The sequence below is a fragment of the Rousettus aegyptiacus genome, unplaced genomic scaffold (genome assembly GCF_014176215.1).
Source record: "Rousettus aegyptiacus isolate mRouAeg1 unplaced genomic scaffold, mRouAeg1.p scaffold_m13_p_10, whole genome shotgun sequence".
NCBI classification, from domain to species: domain Eukaryota; kingdom Metazoa; phylum Chordata; class Mammalia; order Chiroptera; family Pteropodidae; genus Rousettus; species Rousettus aegyptiacus.
Window position 1 is genome coordinate 56,140,454 of NW_023416285.1, and position 15,700 is coordinate 56,156,153.

The 15,700-nt window shown below is 32.3% G+C and overlaps 1 protein-coding gene across 8 annotated transcripts in view; it reads left to right on the top strand.

The window, feature by feature from the left end:
* EPHA5 (EPH receptor A5) overlaps positions 1-15,700 on the top strand; it is a 315,603-nt gene that overhangs the window by 56,918 nt on the left and 242,985 nt on the right. For all 8 annotated transcript variants that reach the window (XM_016156433.2, XM_016156437.2, XM_016156428.2 and 5 more), the window contains exon 3: positions 2,459-3,122. In XM_016156433.2, coding sequence (XP_016011919.2) covers positions 2,459-3,122 — 664 coding nt within the window. The remainder of the gene's footprint in view (positions 1-2,458; positions 3,123-15,700) is intronic.

The following is a 15,700-nucleotide window of genomic DNA, read 5'->3' on the forward strand; positions in this document are numbered from 1 at the left end:
TGTTTGTGCCCTTCATTATGTTACTGTAATCTCCTTAATATGACGTTTGCAAAAGTGTCTAGGAATATACTTGCCACATTCTTAAGTTCTTGATGAGTGTTAGTTCTCTTCATTCCTTTATTTTTTCTTCCTAGATAAAATTCTTTACTGAGGCCAGCAAGATGTCTTTGTTTTAAAGGGAAGAAACTGGAAAGAACTCATAGTTTTATTTCAGCCAATCTAAAATAAATGAAATAATTTTGTCCTTTTCTTAGCATATTTGACTCGAAAGGAACAGATATTTATGGGAAATGTGTATATATTATCCATTTGATTCACTGAATGGCTTATGGCCACAATTATTTAGAAAATTTCTATTCATTTATTATAAAAAAAAATGTGAGCCATCATTTATATTTTGGACACTTGAAAAGAAAAATAAATAAAATACCACCATGATAAATTCTTATATCAAAGAAAATTACAGTTTTTCTCTTCTTGAGAATATTCATAGAAGCAAGACGCTTATGTACATACTTTGAAATTATCACCTGAAGCAATAACTATTAAGTTGTCTTGTCAAGTGCTGGTTGGCTTTCATTTTTAATATTTGTGGTACCTTTAACTTTGTTACAAAGACTGTGAAATACTTGCTTATAACCTTGGAAAATATTGCTAGTTTAATTCTTTTAATTTGTCCAGTTCATTTTACTTGTTAGCACAGTCCTATTGGGATATATGATGAAGAAATAGGACTTCTATAATGATTTAAGGCCAAGGATTTGAAATCTGTGTTTCGTATTGGAAGATTATTGTAAAATGAAGGAAATCTAAAACAGAGATAATACTTTGATTTTTTTTTTGATGCTATTTTCCATTTTAGTAATTCAGAGAGTATATATTTAATGAATTTTGTTACAGTAAGTTGATCATTTCTATTGTTTTCATTTGGTTAGTTGAGGTGCTTTTTTGCATGAAATATTAACAAGACATTCAGTAACCATTTATAAAAAAAAGATTGGTACCTGTATCACTTCAGGAGGAAAATGTAAATAGTTTAATGACAGAAGGTTGGTTTAGAAAGTCCGATGCTAAATAGAGTTTATATACATTTTGAGAGAGGACAACAGTGAGATTAAATGAAAAAAAAAAACTAAGGCTTCTCATAACACCATAATATCTCTCTTGTGAATTTAAGAATTCAGCAGTTTTCTCTTATTATTACCTTTTACTTATGGCTGTCTGATAGCAGCTACAATTTTGAGAGGGGTCATCTGATATATACAATTTATGTACATCTCTTGTGGCTCCATATTTTTCACATCATTGTCCATTGAACAGAATCAAGAAATAATGCTTTAATTTTATATCTAAAGAAATGAGATCCCGTGACATTTATTTATCCATATTAATGTCTGAAATCACATTCTGGGTTTATCGAAAGTTAGTATGGTTTCATTGTTCTCCCTGTTTCATGGTCACTTTAAAAGATTTTTTAAAAATAATATATAGTTTTGTATACACAAATTCTATACAGGTTTAAGAAACTTTTAAGTTATAATAACATCTATGAAGAAAAAAATTGGTTCTATACTGTTCAGACACTTGTTGTGGTACATTAAGAGCCTCAAAACTGCAGTATTTTACTAGGAAAAAGATTGGTTTAGATCTTGCACCAAATAATATTTCGGAAGCTATATAATTATACTTCATTTTTCTACATTCTGTATATATTTAGAACTCTTAAGGTAATTACGCATAAAATAATGCATTGGTAAGAAAGAATTAATGCATCCCAAGGACATAACAACATATCAGTCAGTGTTTAAAACGACAAGGCTCTCCGTATTACTAATCTATAATTTTTATCTGTATTTTATATCTAAGTTTATAGTTGTGGATAAATCTATAAATAGTTACCCAATTTATAAAAGAGTCCTAAACAGATTGGTTCAATGAAATAAAAATCTGTTATGAATTTTAAACTAATGAATTTTCTTTTAAGTTTTATTCTATTAATGTGTTATATGTAATATCCCAGAATTAAACTCGGAACTCACATTACATTTTTCTTTCTTTTTTTTCATATTTATGCATTTTCCCATTGTTATCTTTTAAAAGATGTTGTTCCTTTTTATTTTAAAACTTTATCTACCCTGTTAATTAATATACTTATTTCTAAATATACTTACTCCCAAATATACTTACTCTTTTATTTTTATACTGAAATATGTTTTTTTCTGGGTAATATCATTCATACATGTTCGCCTTTGAATTACATTGGAGATGATGAATAATACACTATTATTTAATATAAAAAAAAGGAGTTTTTAAAAAGTTCTTGCTATATAGCTCCTTCCAATACTACATATTGAATCTACAGAAATTTTTACATCTGGATTAGTTTTTTTTGGTTATTCTTTCTGGTTATTTTCTAACCTTTTTTTTTTTTAATGTGTTTCTATTTTATATTATACAGTGGGAAGAGATTGGTGAAGTTGATGAAAATTATGCCCCTATCCACACATACCAAGTATGCAAAGTTATGGAACAGAATCAGAATAACTGGCTCCTGACCAGTTGGATCTCTAATGAAGGTGCTTCCAGAATCTTCATTGAACTTAAGTTTACTCTGCGGGACTGCAATAGTCTTCCTGGAGGACTGGGGACCTGTAAGGAAACTTTTAACATGTATTACTTTGAGTCAGATGATGAGAATGGGAGAAATATCAAGGAAAACCAGTACATCAAAATTGATACCATTGCCGCCGATGAAAGCTTCACAGAACTTGATCTTGGTGACCGTGTTATGAAACTGAATACAGAGGTCAGAGATGTAGGACCTCTAAGCAAAAAGGGATTTTATCTTGCCTTTCAAGATCTGGGTGCTTGCATTGCTTTGGTTTCTGTGCGTGTGTACTATAAAAAATGCCCTTCTGTGATACGACACTTGGCTGTCTTCCCTGACACAATCACTGGAGCTGATTCTTCACAGTTGCTTGAAGTGTCGGGCTCCTGTGTCAACCATTCCGTGACAGATGAACCACCCAAAATGCACTGCAGCGCTGAAGGGGAGTGGCTGGTGCCCATTGGGAAGTGCATGTGCAAGGCAGGATATGAAGAGAAAAATGGCACCTGTCAAGGTAAGGTCTGCCTGTGTATCTGCAGGTGCTGTCTGCTTCATTTGGGGCATGTATATATAGTTTCTTGGATGATTATGAGTAGGTGACCTCTTACTTTGCTAATTTATGGAGATTATTTCTTTTCGAGTCTGATTTCTCTCTTCTCAGAATTTAAAATTTTCTGGCAATGATGAAAGATTTAAGGTTATATTTTATTGACTTTACATATTTAATAGTCCATGTCTTACTTGCAATTTAATAGTTCATATTCATTTTACTTTCGGAAATTATATTTTTGAACTCAACCTAAGGGATTATTTCTTTGTAGGTAACTTTCTTTGTATGATTATTATCTGCTACTCTACTGCTATTTTCTCTCCATGAAGAGAAAATAGACTGCTATTTTCTCTCCATGAGGAGAAAATAGTATTTTTACTTGCTATATAAAATTCAAATGCAAATCTTAGACGAGACTTGTTTTGGCATGCAAAAGTGCCTTTTAAAAATTCTTCAGAAATAAGTTTGGCTATATGAACGCCATAGGAAAACATTTGTAAGGTTTATTGTGTTGTTTGCATGTAATTGTTAATACATACTTGCTTTTTAAAATTTACAGGTCATTTTTAAATGTGTAATAAGTAGTCTCCAAGAAAATAACTGCCTAGAAGTAGGAACTAGTACAAAAAGGTTATTTCAAAGTATTTGCTCTTGGAGATGTTTTTCTGTTTTAATTTTTCTTTTAAATTGAGACTCTATCATGCATATGCTTCTCTCCTCATTTGTAAATACCCTATTTTTTTCCCATAGTGTGGTGAGTTGTTGCCCTTTTAAATGTGGATATTTAGCAATTGCTTTTTGGAGCAGGATAGTACTTTATGTCAAAGTGAGAACATCTTATGAGGAAGAAAACATTTTTTCCTTAAAAAAAAATCATTCCTCCTTGTGACCTGAACTTGTTTTCACCATGATGTACATGTGTTAAACAGATATTAAGAGTTAATGTGTAACTAAGAAGAAAACCAAATGCTGAGAAGTCCCTTAATCCCACATGGTAACTTCCGGTGCATTTTTTTTTTTTTTCTCTGAATCTACTATATAATGTGAATCAGACTTGCTCAAGTTTGTTCAGGTATGAATGTAAATTGGCTATAGATTTAGGGAAATAAAACTAGGAGAATTACCTATAAATCAAAGTGATTTTGCTTAATTATCTCTCCCTAGAAACATATTGTACTATATTTAAGTTAATTTTTTCAGCATCAGCTCATATGTATTTTGTCTACTGGCACGTGTACATACTCAGACATGAAGTTTCTTAAATCAAAATTATATTTCAGAAATACTTTTAAGTATGTCAAGGAAATTAATCATATTTTATTCAGGATTGGATTTAAAGGAAAGTTCTAACTAACCTTAACTTTTTTTGAGCAGTCTACTTGTCATAAGGTGAAGATACATATAATTTTAGTATGAGAAGCAGAAATTAAATGTTTCATTCTTTTCCTTAAAATACTTACATTATAAATCTTATTAATTCCTAAAAAATTGTTTACTAGTATTATAAAGCAACATACTCTATCTGATTATATGTTTGTTTATACCATATAGGGAACATGTGGTCACTTTAGTTCAGGACTTTTATCTTAATCCATACTGACAGAGGGTATAAAAGACCTCTGCGTTTTTAGAGGATGTTTGATTGTTGCTGGGATTAAAATATTCTGCAGGTGTTCTGATAGAATGTTTCTTAGTGCAGGCATTTAATGCATGTTTTTCTCTTCTCATACTCTTAACAACTGAGGAGTAGACACCTGAGAGTGTAGTGAATTGTAGAGGCTATGTTGTATAAAGCTTCACTACAATGAACTCTTGTTTTAAGGGAAGCATTTATTATCTCACTCTAGTAGTAGGAACAAAGGCTGTGGCATCATCAAGGCTGTGAACTACACAGCCCCAGGGGGTGTTCCACAAAATGTAGTCTATATAAACAGCGTCTCTTGTTTTCCAATGGACAAATGATGTGTGGCCACTCTATGAGGAATTTCAAATGTTTGTTAAATAAATAACTTATTTAATGAATAAATAAATAAATGTTTAAGGTTTGCTTTGGAGAACAAGTGCATCATAGATATTCCCTAGGCATTTGTATTTATACATAATGTGTATATGCAAGTAAATGTATATGTGTGTGTCTTATGAAATTCCACCATAACTGAAACTTATTCTAAGGTCTTAACGTGCTATCCCTCAAATTTAAGTGGGGATCTTGATGATTTTAAACTATCTTTGATAGGCCAGAAATCTAGGAAGCATTCTTAATATCTCCTTTCTACCCACTACCTAGGTCCAATCTGTCACAAAGTATTTATAGAAATTATCACCCAACTATCTCTTAAAATCATCCACGTCTCTCTATTTCCTTTTCATCCAATCTATAAGCATATCCTATTAGAACTTTATTTTCAAATATAATGAAAAAGTTTATATATAGTTTTGATTTTTAAGCCACGTGAATGTATCACCTCTACAAAAATGCAAATTTGGTTGTTTCACACATGTACCCCCAACATACACACTTTAAATACTTCAATGGTTTTCTTTAACATAATTTTTTTTACAGTGACTTAAGATCCTGCATGATTTTGCCCCTATTATCTCTCCAGACACATCTCAAACTCTGCTTGCTTCCCTTTCATGCACTAGCCACACTAGCTTTCTTTCGGTTTCTCAAAGGCAAAATAGCTGGCTCACTTTCTACAATTATCTTCTATGATTCTGTTCCCTTCCTTTAAACATATTTCTACCTCTTTCATGTCCAGTTAACTCATACTAATCCTTCATATCTGTGCTCTAACACCCTTTCCTCAGGGAGGCTGTCCTTGACCCTTCAAGACTAGGCCAGGCCTCCTTGTTATTTACTCATATAATCTTTCCTTCATAGAATCATTTAAAGTTATGATTTTGCACATATTTGTTGTTATTTGATTAATAATTCTCCTTACCCTCATTAGACTACATAATCCTTGATGGCAGGGGTGGTGTATACCATCTCAAAGAATGAAAAAGAAATGAAAAAGAAATCAAAAAGTGGCAGGAAGAATTAATTCAAAAGAGAAGAAATAGAATGGGCAAAGGCATAAAAGAATAGTGTGTTTTTAAATTATTGACTTATTTTACTTTTGTATTTATCAGTAGAAAATATCATTGGTCACACAACTGACAAATATGTCTTTTAAATTGATCCTCTCTTAGTCCTACAATTCTCAGGTCAAGTTTTCAAGTTTCAGGTATAAAATCATATGTGATTGGTATATGCTGTATTAACTCTTATAGAAAACATCTTAGTGATTTTTGTAGAGCTCAAACATCACATACTGAAATGTCTTTATAAAATAGCCTTATATATTTACATTTAATTATTTACTTCCTTTTTTAAAAAAAATAAGATTGACATCAGACAGTTATCTGCATTGACTATGAAAATAATCAGGTTAGAATTTAGCTCAGAATCCAATCTATTGAACTACAGAAATCCCAGGTTTTTTTGTTTTTGTTTTTTCATGTAGTTATTGAGTTTCAAAGTCAATCAATGCAAGTATATTAGAGTAATAGATTTTGTTTGTTAGATAAAATTTTGACCTCAGATTACTTGATTCCTTAACATTTGTCTTTTAAAAAAAAGTTCTCATGAAATAAATTATGAAAAATTAATGTTTTATTTATATAGATGTGAAAATAGATACTCAGATGGGTAAAGGGGTTTGCTTTGATATTAGAGCTAATGTAATACATAGAATTTTCCGAATGTTTTTTTTTCTCACTAAATCATGATTCTCTGTCATCACCACCACAAATATTTGAGTTTATTTCTACATCTCAAAAATAGTAGAGAGATGTATGTGTATGTATTTAGAAAACAATTAAAAATTACTTCAAATAAGAAGGTTTGGGGCATATTTTATCAATCTATTTTGCTATAGTTCTGTACTTTCTTGCCCCTGAGATAAAATGTTCAATATTCTAGAATGGAGATAATGTGCTTCAACCACAGTGAGGCTAGGAAAGTGAGATATCTCAAGATTTACATCTTTGATAATGAAAATATGTTGGGACTTAATTAAGGATATAACTATATTAAGAATCTAAAATTTGAGTAAATTTGTTGTACTAGGAGATGAACTGGTATTTGCTGTGAGATCATGCTCATGTAACCAGATATACGTGCAGGGCATTATGGAGTTGATCCAAAGGCTTTTAGAGATTAAATCGTAAGATTTCAGAATGCTGGGCAGCTCATTAACGTAAGGTTTCAACCTAGAAGATGACCAAGAAGTGATTCAGGAGTCCCAGTTCATTTAGCAATTCACCATTTATCATCTTTGTGCTCCCTCATTTAACCTGCTTTAAGAGAAATCGACTACTTTTCCCATAATAATCTGGTTTTAATGAGTAACAAAATACTCTGGTTTCTATTGTATTAACTTAAAATATAGAATGTATTTATTTTTCTAAAGTTTACTTTTATGCCTGAATTTTCTGTAATAAACTGCTTTAAGTATACAAATTTATTTCTTTGAAATGTTCTTTATTTTCAGAAACTAATAATATATTAAATCCATTTATACAAATGTTTTTCTACTTGTTACCTATTATTATTTCTGATGAAATTCATGTTATTTTTTCCCTTAAGAATCATATGACTTTTTTTTTCTTTTTTAGTACAAAATTGTTAGCAAAAACCCATTTTGGAAGTTTCTGCTTTTTATTGAAGTGAATGTGTTTGACAGAAGCAATTGAGTTCACATGAATCAAATGTTGCCTGCTGAGTTCTCTTGTGATTATGTTGCTGACTTGAATGTAAGGCAAGACCACTAATCTTCATCAGTTGCTGGTGGAATGAAGTAGTAATTTGAAATTACCCCTAGATAATTATAGTTTCACTTATATCAAATGGAGAAAGAGATTTAGATTGTGGGTCACTGCCAAAACCAGTCAGAGCGAAGGAGGTATATAATGCCTGCTAAAATACAAGGCGAGGGGTGGAGGTTTCATGCTGAGGGCTGGGGAGAAAAAGCACTTATTAATTGTCCAACTGGGAGATGATTGCACAGCAAGGAAAATATAGTAAAAATACTGAGCTCAAGAAAGAGCCTCGATCTAGAAACAGTACAGATACTGCAGGGATCAGTATATTGATCATTCATACTTCTGGTGCACATTTATGTTTGAAACAAAATTGGCTGGAAATATAGTGTATTAGGTCTTTCTGCAATTATGCATTGGAGAGCCTAGTTATTTTTAATTAGGCACATTACCAAAAAGAAATGAAAGGGGTTGAACTTTGGGTTCTATTTTGTATGCTCTTTTATGTGACAAAAGGAAACCAATTTTAATTTTAACAAAAATTTTAACCAAAGATGGCAATTATGGTCATATAGAGTATCAGTGGTGCACATATGTGTGTGTGTCTGTGTGTCCTGCTGCTGTGAACCACCACCAAGACAATTAAATAGTTAAGTCATTTCATCCATTTGCAGGTATCACACATGAGAATAATGAAATCAATTTTTTCTTTTAAACTCTTCTCTTGAATAGCTTTTAATTACTTCTATAGAAGTTTTAGCGCGTACTCCACATTTGTTTTTGCTCTCCACCCCCTTCTCTTTAATCAAGGTTTCTCAGCACTGGCATTATTGATACTTTGGGCCAGATTCTTTTTTATGTTGTTGAGGGAGGGGGTAGTCCTGTTCATTGTGGGATACTTAGCAGCTTCCTTGGCCTCTAATTCACTAGATGCACTAGGATGGGCCGCTCCCCATTTTGATAGTTGAAAATATGTCTCCATGTATTACCGAATGCCCATGAGGGCAAAATCACTCCCAGTTGGGAACTACTAATCAAACTATTCTCCCTCTGTTCATATGAGCAGAAACGCTGCTAAAACTAAATATTTATAGACAAGTACCTTTGCAAAAGTGAGGTTTTTTTCTTAAAATTCTGCAGAACAAAGGAGATATGCATTTTTAAATGTGACACATTTAGCTTGTATATAGTGGGAAATACGCTACTTGTGAGAGGCAGTATGCTTTAGTGGGTTAAGCACATTGAGTCAGAGCCCGAATTCCTGGATTTAAATCCACCTCTGCCATTTATGAGCTCTATGTTCTTGTGCAAGTTATTCAATCTCTCTACTTCTTGTTTTCATTTCTACCTTATAGCTACCTCTACCTATAACACATTGTATGAAAATTACTTAGAATAGTGCCTGGCACACTGTACTTATTCAGTGAACATTATTTCTTAAGATCTTATTAAAAATAAAATGTATTTATAAGAATATGTATCTTTATTGTAAAATACAAGGGAGCTTCACGTTTGAAAATTCTCTAGTTTTCTTAAACTAAATAGTTTATTCTTGAATGGTATCAGTTTATTAAAGGACAATCCTACATTTTTATTTATTCACTAAAACTTTGTTTATAAAGAAGATTGCTTGTACTCTGGTTTGATATTATCACTTATTAAGTTATTACTATAATGAGCACTGTATTCCATACATATAATTCCTGTATATAGGAATGCAGACGTAGACATATAAACATACATATGAACTCACAGCTACAGTTATAAACTTATGAGAGTTGCTGATGGCAGTGCGAGTGTGCAAGTTTAAATAGGGTAGTAAGAAAATGTTTTTCTGAGAAGGTGATGTTTAACACAGACATGGAAAAAAAATCTAAGTAAAGAGTTGCGGAACAGCTTAACAAGCAGAGGGGGCTTTCAGTGCAGCAATCTATTATATTACATTAATTCTTTTTGTGTACATCTCTTATTTCTAAAATCATATTATATTTTAAATGTATTTACATATTAAAATCTGAGTAATTAAAGAGATGCTAACTCCTGAAATTATATGCTAAAAGAGGTTATCATTTACATATTATACTATCTTAAGACTAAAGAATTTTTAATAATATCTGTAGTCAAATACATGCATATCAAACATGAAACAATTCAGTTTATTTATGAATAGTATTGGTGGATAGCTACTTGTAAATTATTATGCCATCAAAAAAAATGATAGTTTTTCTTTTTAAAGAACTTAATGTTTCGCTGGTCCAACAATGCTTAGTAACCATTTCAGTGGTTAGTAACTTGTGACTCTTCTGATATATGAGCATCGTAAAAAAGGGAGTCTTGGCAATGAAGGAAAGGGAATATAAAAATAAAACACTTTATAATGCCTCTGGGACAAGCTTAATCTTGATTTCTACTCCTACTTTCTCATTCATGAATGAAAGCATACTAGTCTTGAGTTTCCCAGACCCTCTTTTCCCCATCTCTCTCTATATGTATATATATTTAGAGAGAATAAATTTAACAGATAAATGGTGTACTTCATATTTACAGTAGTAACAATAACTTCTTTGTGAATTTTACTTTGATGGGTCTCTACATTGTTTTATTATGATGATGGCATAGTCCATGTTTCTACTTTGCAAATTAATTTTAACATTAATGAACTTGAGCTCCATCATGATCATATAGATGGAGATTTCATGATTATATATATATATATGTTCAAATGACTCATAACTGTATAAAACACCTATTGATAATAAGCATTTATTAAAATGAGGTACACTGCTTAAGCTCCTTATAATAATTTAATATACAATGGTAATTATTAGAAAAAAAATTTTAAATTTTAAAGATCTTACCAAGGCCTTATCTTAATTGGTATATTCAGCACTGATTTAAAATCTATGGCATTTAAATGTGGTAGGAAACCAAACCGTAGTCCAAAACATAGTTTCCTATTTTCTTATTACTCAGAAAGCAGCAAAAGAACTTTCTCAAAGTATCATAACATAAATCAGCATAGCTCTCATGGGAAAAGTTGTGTTTACCAAGAAATTAAGTGTCGAAAACCCACTGAATGTGATTCATCAAACATCTCGTTGTTTCCGGATTCTTAGCAGAAAGCTAAAAAAATGCAAATGATAAGAAACTAAGTAGCCAATACTTGTGTAAAATCATTAAGTAGACTTAAAATTTTAAAACTGATCTGTGAAATCACCAGAAGGTTTTTGTGTGCTGTAAATTAAGGGCTTTGAGGCAATGAAACCCTCAGTTCAGATCTTGGTCTTCCATTTGGTAAACGTGTGACTGTGGCCAAATACAAAAACAGATTGAGCTCAACTCCTATATGAAATGTTAAATCATGCAATATGCATCTGCAAAGCTTGCATGTTTTTTAGTACATTCAAGTTTGAAAAGCATTGATATAAGGGACTCTTGGAGTGGATGCCTTTTATTTTACAGTACTGAGGTACAGATAAGTTAGGACCATATAACTACATATAGTTGTCAAAACATTGCACTATCCATATCAGAATGATTTTGCATTAATTATATATTTCTACCTCCAGATGTTTCTTGATATAGATTGTAATTACATAACTTTGACAGTATTGGACCTAATGATTTTCTTTTCTTTTTTATTTCTGCTAATTTTGTCTTGACTTAGGAATTCTATATTTACTGTCCTTTTTTGTACTATTGTCACAAATAGACAATATTGGAAAATTAGGGGGAAAATCAAACCACAGCAGAAGAAAAAGTACGAATGGTACCCATGTCCTAAACATTCCTGTTTAAGAATGATCTGTTCATTTTGGGAATCTTTGTCTTTTTTTATTGACTTGTAGGAGTTCCTCACATGATTTAGCATTTTCTCCTACTATGAAATATTTTTGGGGACCAACTTTTATTTAGTTCTGCTGTTCTCAATATTTACAATGCAATACAATAATTTTAAAACATATTGTTTCTGGATGCACCTACAAGAAAATTCTGATTCCATTGTGTGGTACTGGCCGAGCCGTCACTTTTTAAAAAGTTTCCTCAGGTGATTACAATGTGAAGCCAGGGATGAGAAGTATTGTAAAAGTTAGGATTAAGGTTTGCTGCATTTTGGTGGCTAGTATAAATTTACACTTCAAAAGCTCACCAGCGAAGGCCACAGATTTTGATTCTTGAAGGCCGTGATTCTACCCACTCTGCATTGAGATTGCGCACGCGCGCACACACACACACACACACACACACACACACACAAATCCCTTTGGTCTTTAATTCTCCTTGTACCCATGGGCAGGGTGTTTTACCCAGTGTCCTCTTGGAGGTGGGGCCAGCTCTTCAAGGTTTCAGGCTCTCTGAAGGGCTCCCCACTTGGCCCAAGACTATGGCCTTTTATCCTGGAATTTGAGGGGTTAAAATCCAAGTCCTCCAGTTTCCCACACCCCCACCTCGCCCCATCCAGCCTTCAGAACAGCAGGATCAGCTCTAGCAGACAGTTCACCAGGCTTTTTAGCTACCTCTTTGTTACTCCATTCCCCTCGCCCTGTCTCCTGCCCCTCGCTGCTCACCGTTAACTGTCTGTCCCAGAATTTTTTTATTTATTACTTTTCTTGTAATTTTCCTGCATTATAAACAAAACATAAGACGAGACTCGAACTTTGTTCTATTTAATTGAGCATTTCTAGGTGTTCCTACCTGGAGCATTTTCAGGTCTTCTTGGACCTTCATGCGATTGGAACCTGAAGCCTTTGGTGAACTAGCAAATTCTAGACTTCATTCTATTGTTCTCTAAGTACACAATGCCCGCATATAAAATTTTTAATTAAAAAAAATATTGTACACCTGCAGAAAGCTAAAATTAATGAAAGATGCATACTTCCCTGTCTGAATCAGCGTTGCTGCGATGCCCGTCTGCCTGCGCGCATCTAAACCGAAGAAGACATACGTGCAGGTTTTGCAGCAAAGAAAGTAAGGTTTGTTTAGAGAGTCGTAAGTCTTGTGGACACCCACAAGCTACTGTTCTCAACTACCTGGCTCCTCGCTGTCTCTGGGGTACAGACACATAGGAAAAGTTAGTATTTGCAACAACTAAGGGAGTTGGGGTCGTGGGCACTAGTGATTGGAGTTTTGGATGGATATGGCTCTGAATCAGCCATAGCACCGTTCGGTCTGGTCCCATAGCGCCATTCTGGTCTGTGGTCCCATGGTGGGGTTCTTCTGAATGGGTTTGGGACTGAAACACACCTAAGGCTAAGATGTTATCCTTAGTGTAAGCAAAACTAATTGTCCTCATGACTATAGACTTGAGGCTAGGTTTATCTTTAGGCTTAATGATAAAGGAGCAGACATATAGAAGATAAAGAGAAAAAAAGCAAATGGGTCACAATGCCATTATCTGGGTAAAACCAACTTGAATCAAGTAAAAAAAAAAAAAACTATATTAAAAAAATGAAGTTTGTGTGAGGTTACTACACTTCCTATCTGCCAAATATGAAAATCAATGGTATTAGTGGTATCAGAAATAAAAAATGTTTTTTCAAAAGTATATTTCACTTATATTTTAATCAGCACATTTTATTAAAGAGTTAATACCTAAAAAAAATTAAACATTTAGCTAATAAAGTAACTTATTTTAATGAGAATTGATATTATAACATTGCAATGAATAGATATAAGCTTTTTTAAACTTTTTTCTTCTATAAATAGCACTAGAATTAAAACAATTTACAAAAAAGAGAAAAAGCTCTCTAAGCTTTTACATTTTTTGCATATTCTTATCAAAATCTCTCATGCTTCACCAAAAAAAATTAACATTTCTAAAAATTAATTTAGGGAAAATAACATTTTAGCATCTTAGCTTCGAGAAAGGCATGAAAAAGAAACTTTTATGAAACTTTGGAAAACAAACTTGTAGGCATACTGTTAAATTTAAAATAATTTTAGCATAAAAGATACTCAATGATACCACAAAACGTAATTTAGTAATATTAGTTGAGTCAGTAATTATAATAAATAATTTCGTCCTATATAAAAGAAAGCAAAATACATGAGTTTACAGGTGTTATATTAATATTACTTATTGCAATGAATGATATTTTTTCTAAAATGAAGATTTAATACAGTTGGAAATTTGATATACCCATAAACTATTACAATAAAAAGTAAAACTCAATTGTCTCTTTATTTCAAAACAAAGAAAACTTTAATTTTGTTGGGGTGGGGGATTATATATTTAAATTTTTAGCATACCCTGTGACATTAGTTATACATTTGCAATATACCAAGTGACTCCTCATAAGGTTCCAGGAATTGAGAGTAGGAGACAGAATTAACCTGCCCAATATAATACAGCCACCTTGTTTTAGTCTTAGGATTACAATCATGCATTTGACTCAGGTTCTTCATTCTACTATTGTACTTTGTACAGTAAGCATATAAACAGCCTTAATCACAATGATTGATTTGAAGTTTATAATCAAATATAGCATCAATGATAATCCTGAGTAAAAAAGCACTGATCCTTCTTAGGGCTCTATTTCTATTATACCTATTATTTAACTGGTTTGTTCTCTACCTGTATAGATTTGTTTAGTAAAGCTTCTGTATGAATTAGCTTTGAAAATCTATTTAACCACTTTTGAGGTTTGAGCAGAACACTAACTAAGTGACTAGTAAGAAGCTTAGCTTAATTTGTAGGTATCAATCTAATTGACTTATTTTTATATCCATTTTACACTACCTACAAGAAAAAAAGTAAGTATGCTGTTTACCTAAACTGTAAAATTTATTGCCTTTAAATGATAATCCTGAGTAAATTTAACATATATTAGTCCAGAAGGACTTGACAGTTATTATAAAGCAGGAAGAAATGGAGCCACTAGCCCTGGAATAATTCTTTCTAGAAAGTGTATCATTTATAGCTATAACAATAAAAAGATGAATCTAAGCTACATGGTCTCATAACTGATTTTCATTATGTGAAAATGCTTTTGTATCCTTTATTATTTCTAGTCGTGGATGTGGATCACATTTTGTTTTCTAGCATTTGACTCTCTTTGGTGTTTGAGTGCTTTATTTGTATTTTAGGCTGACCAGTAGGGATTCAACTGCAAAAACTAAAATGATTAGTTGATATGCTTTTATCTTTTCTGAGTGTGGATATATCCTGCTCATTTGAGTGCTGTTAAGTTATAGTTTAAAGAAAAGGAAAGAAATGAAAGAAGAGCCACAGTTTGGAGGAAGTAACAATTAGAGCAAATAATAATTTGACTGATGGATAACTCCATTTCTTTGATGGAATTGTTAGCAGGAATCAGACTTAGAGAAAGAATGCTCCAAAGTTCCTGCTGCGTGATTGTTAAGGAGAATAATGATACACTACTCCACATGCATAAAGGCTTTTCCTCTGATGAATTCAAAGCGCTTTGAAAGAATTCCATTAGGATGTTTTTTAAATAAAGAATGAGACTATCAAAATTTTATTTTCCATTTTATGGATTGGAAAGTAATGAGATGTGATATTGCCAGAGTTTCCCAGTGCTCCCCTCATGCTTCCCTTCCCCACATGAACTAAAGTTTTGCACCTCTCAATCAGAAAGCAACATAATTCTTTGCTCTTGTGAATGGTTTCCCAACATTCACCTAGTCCCGATATTTTCTGATGCTAAAAGCTTCTTTTTTTAGAACCAGACTGACCTGTATTATTTATTTATTTAAGATTCTCTTTAGAAGGTTTT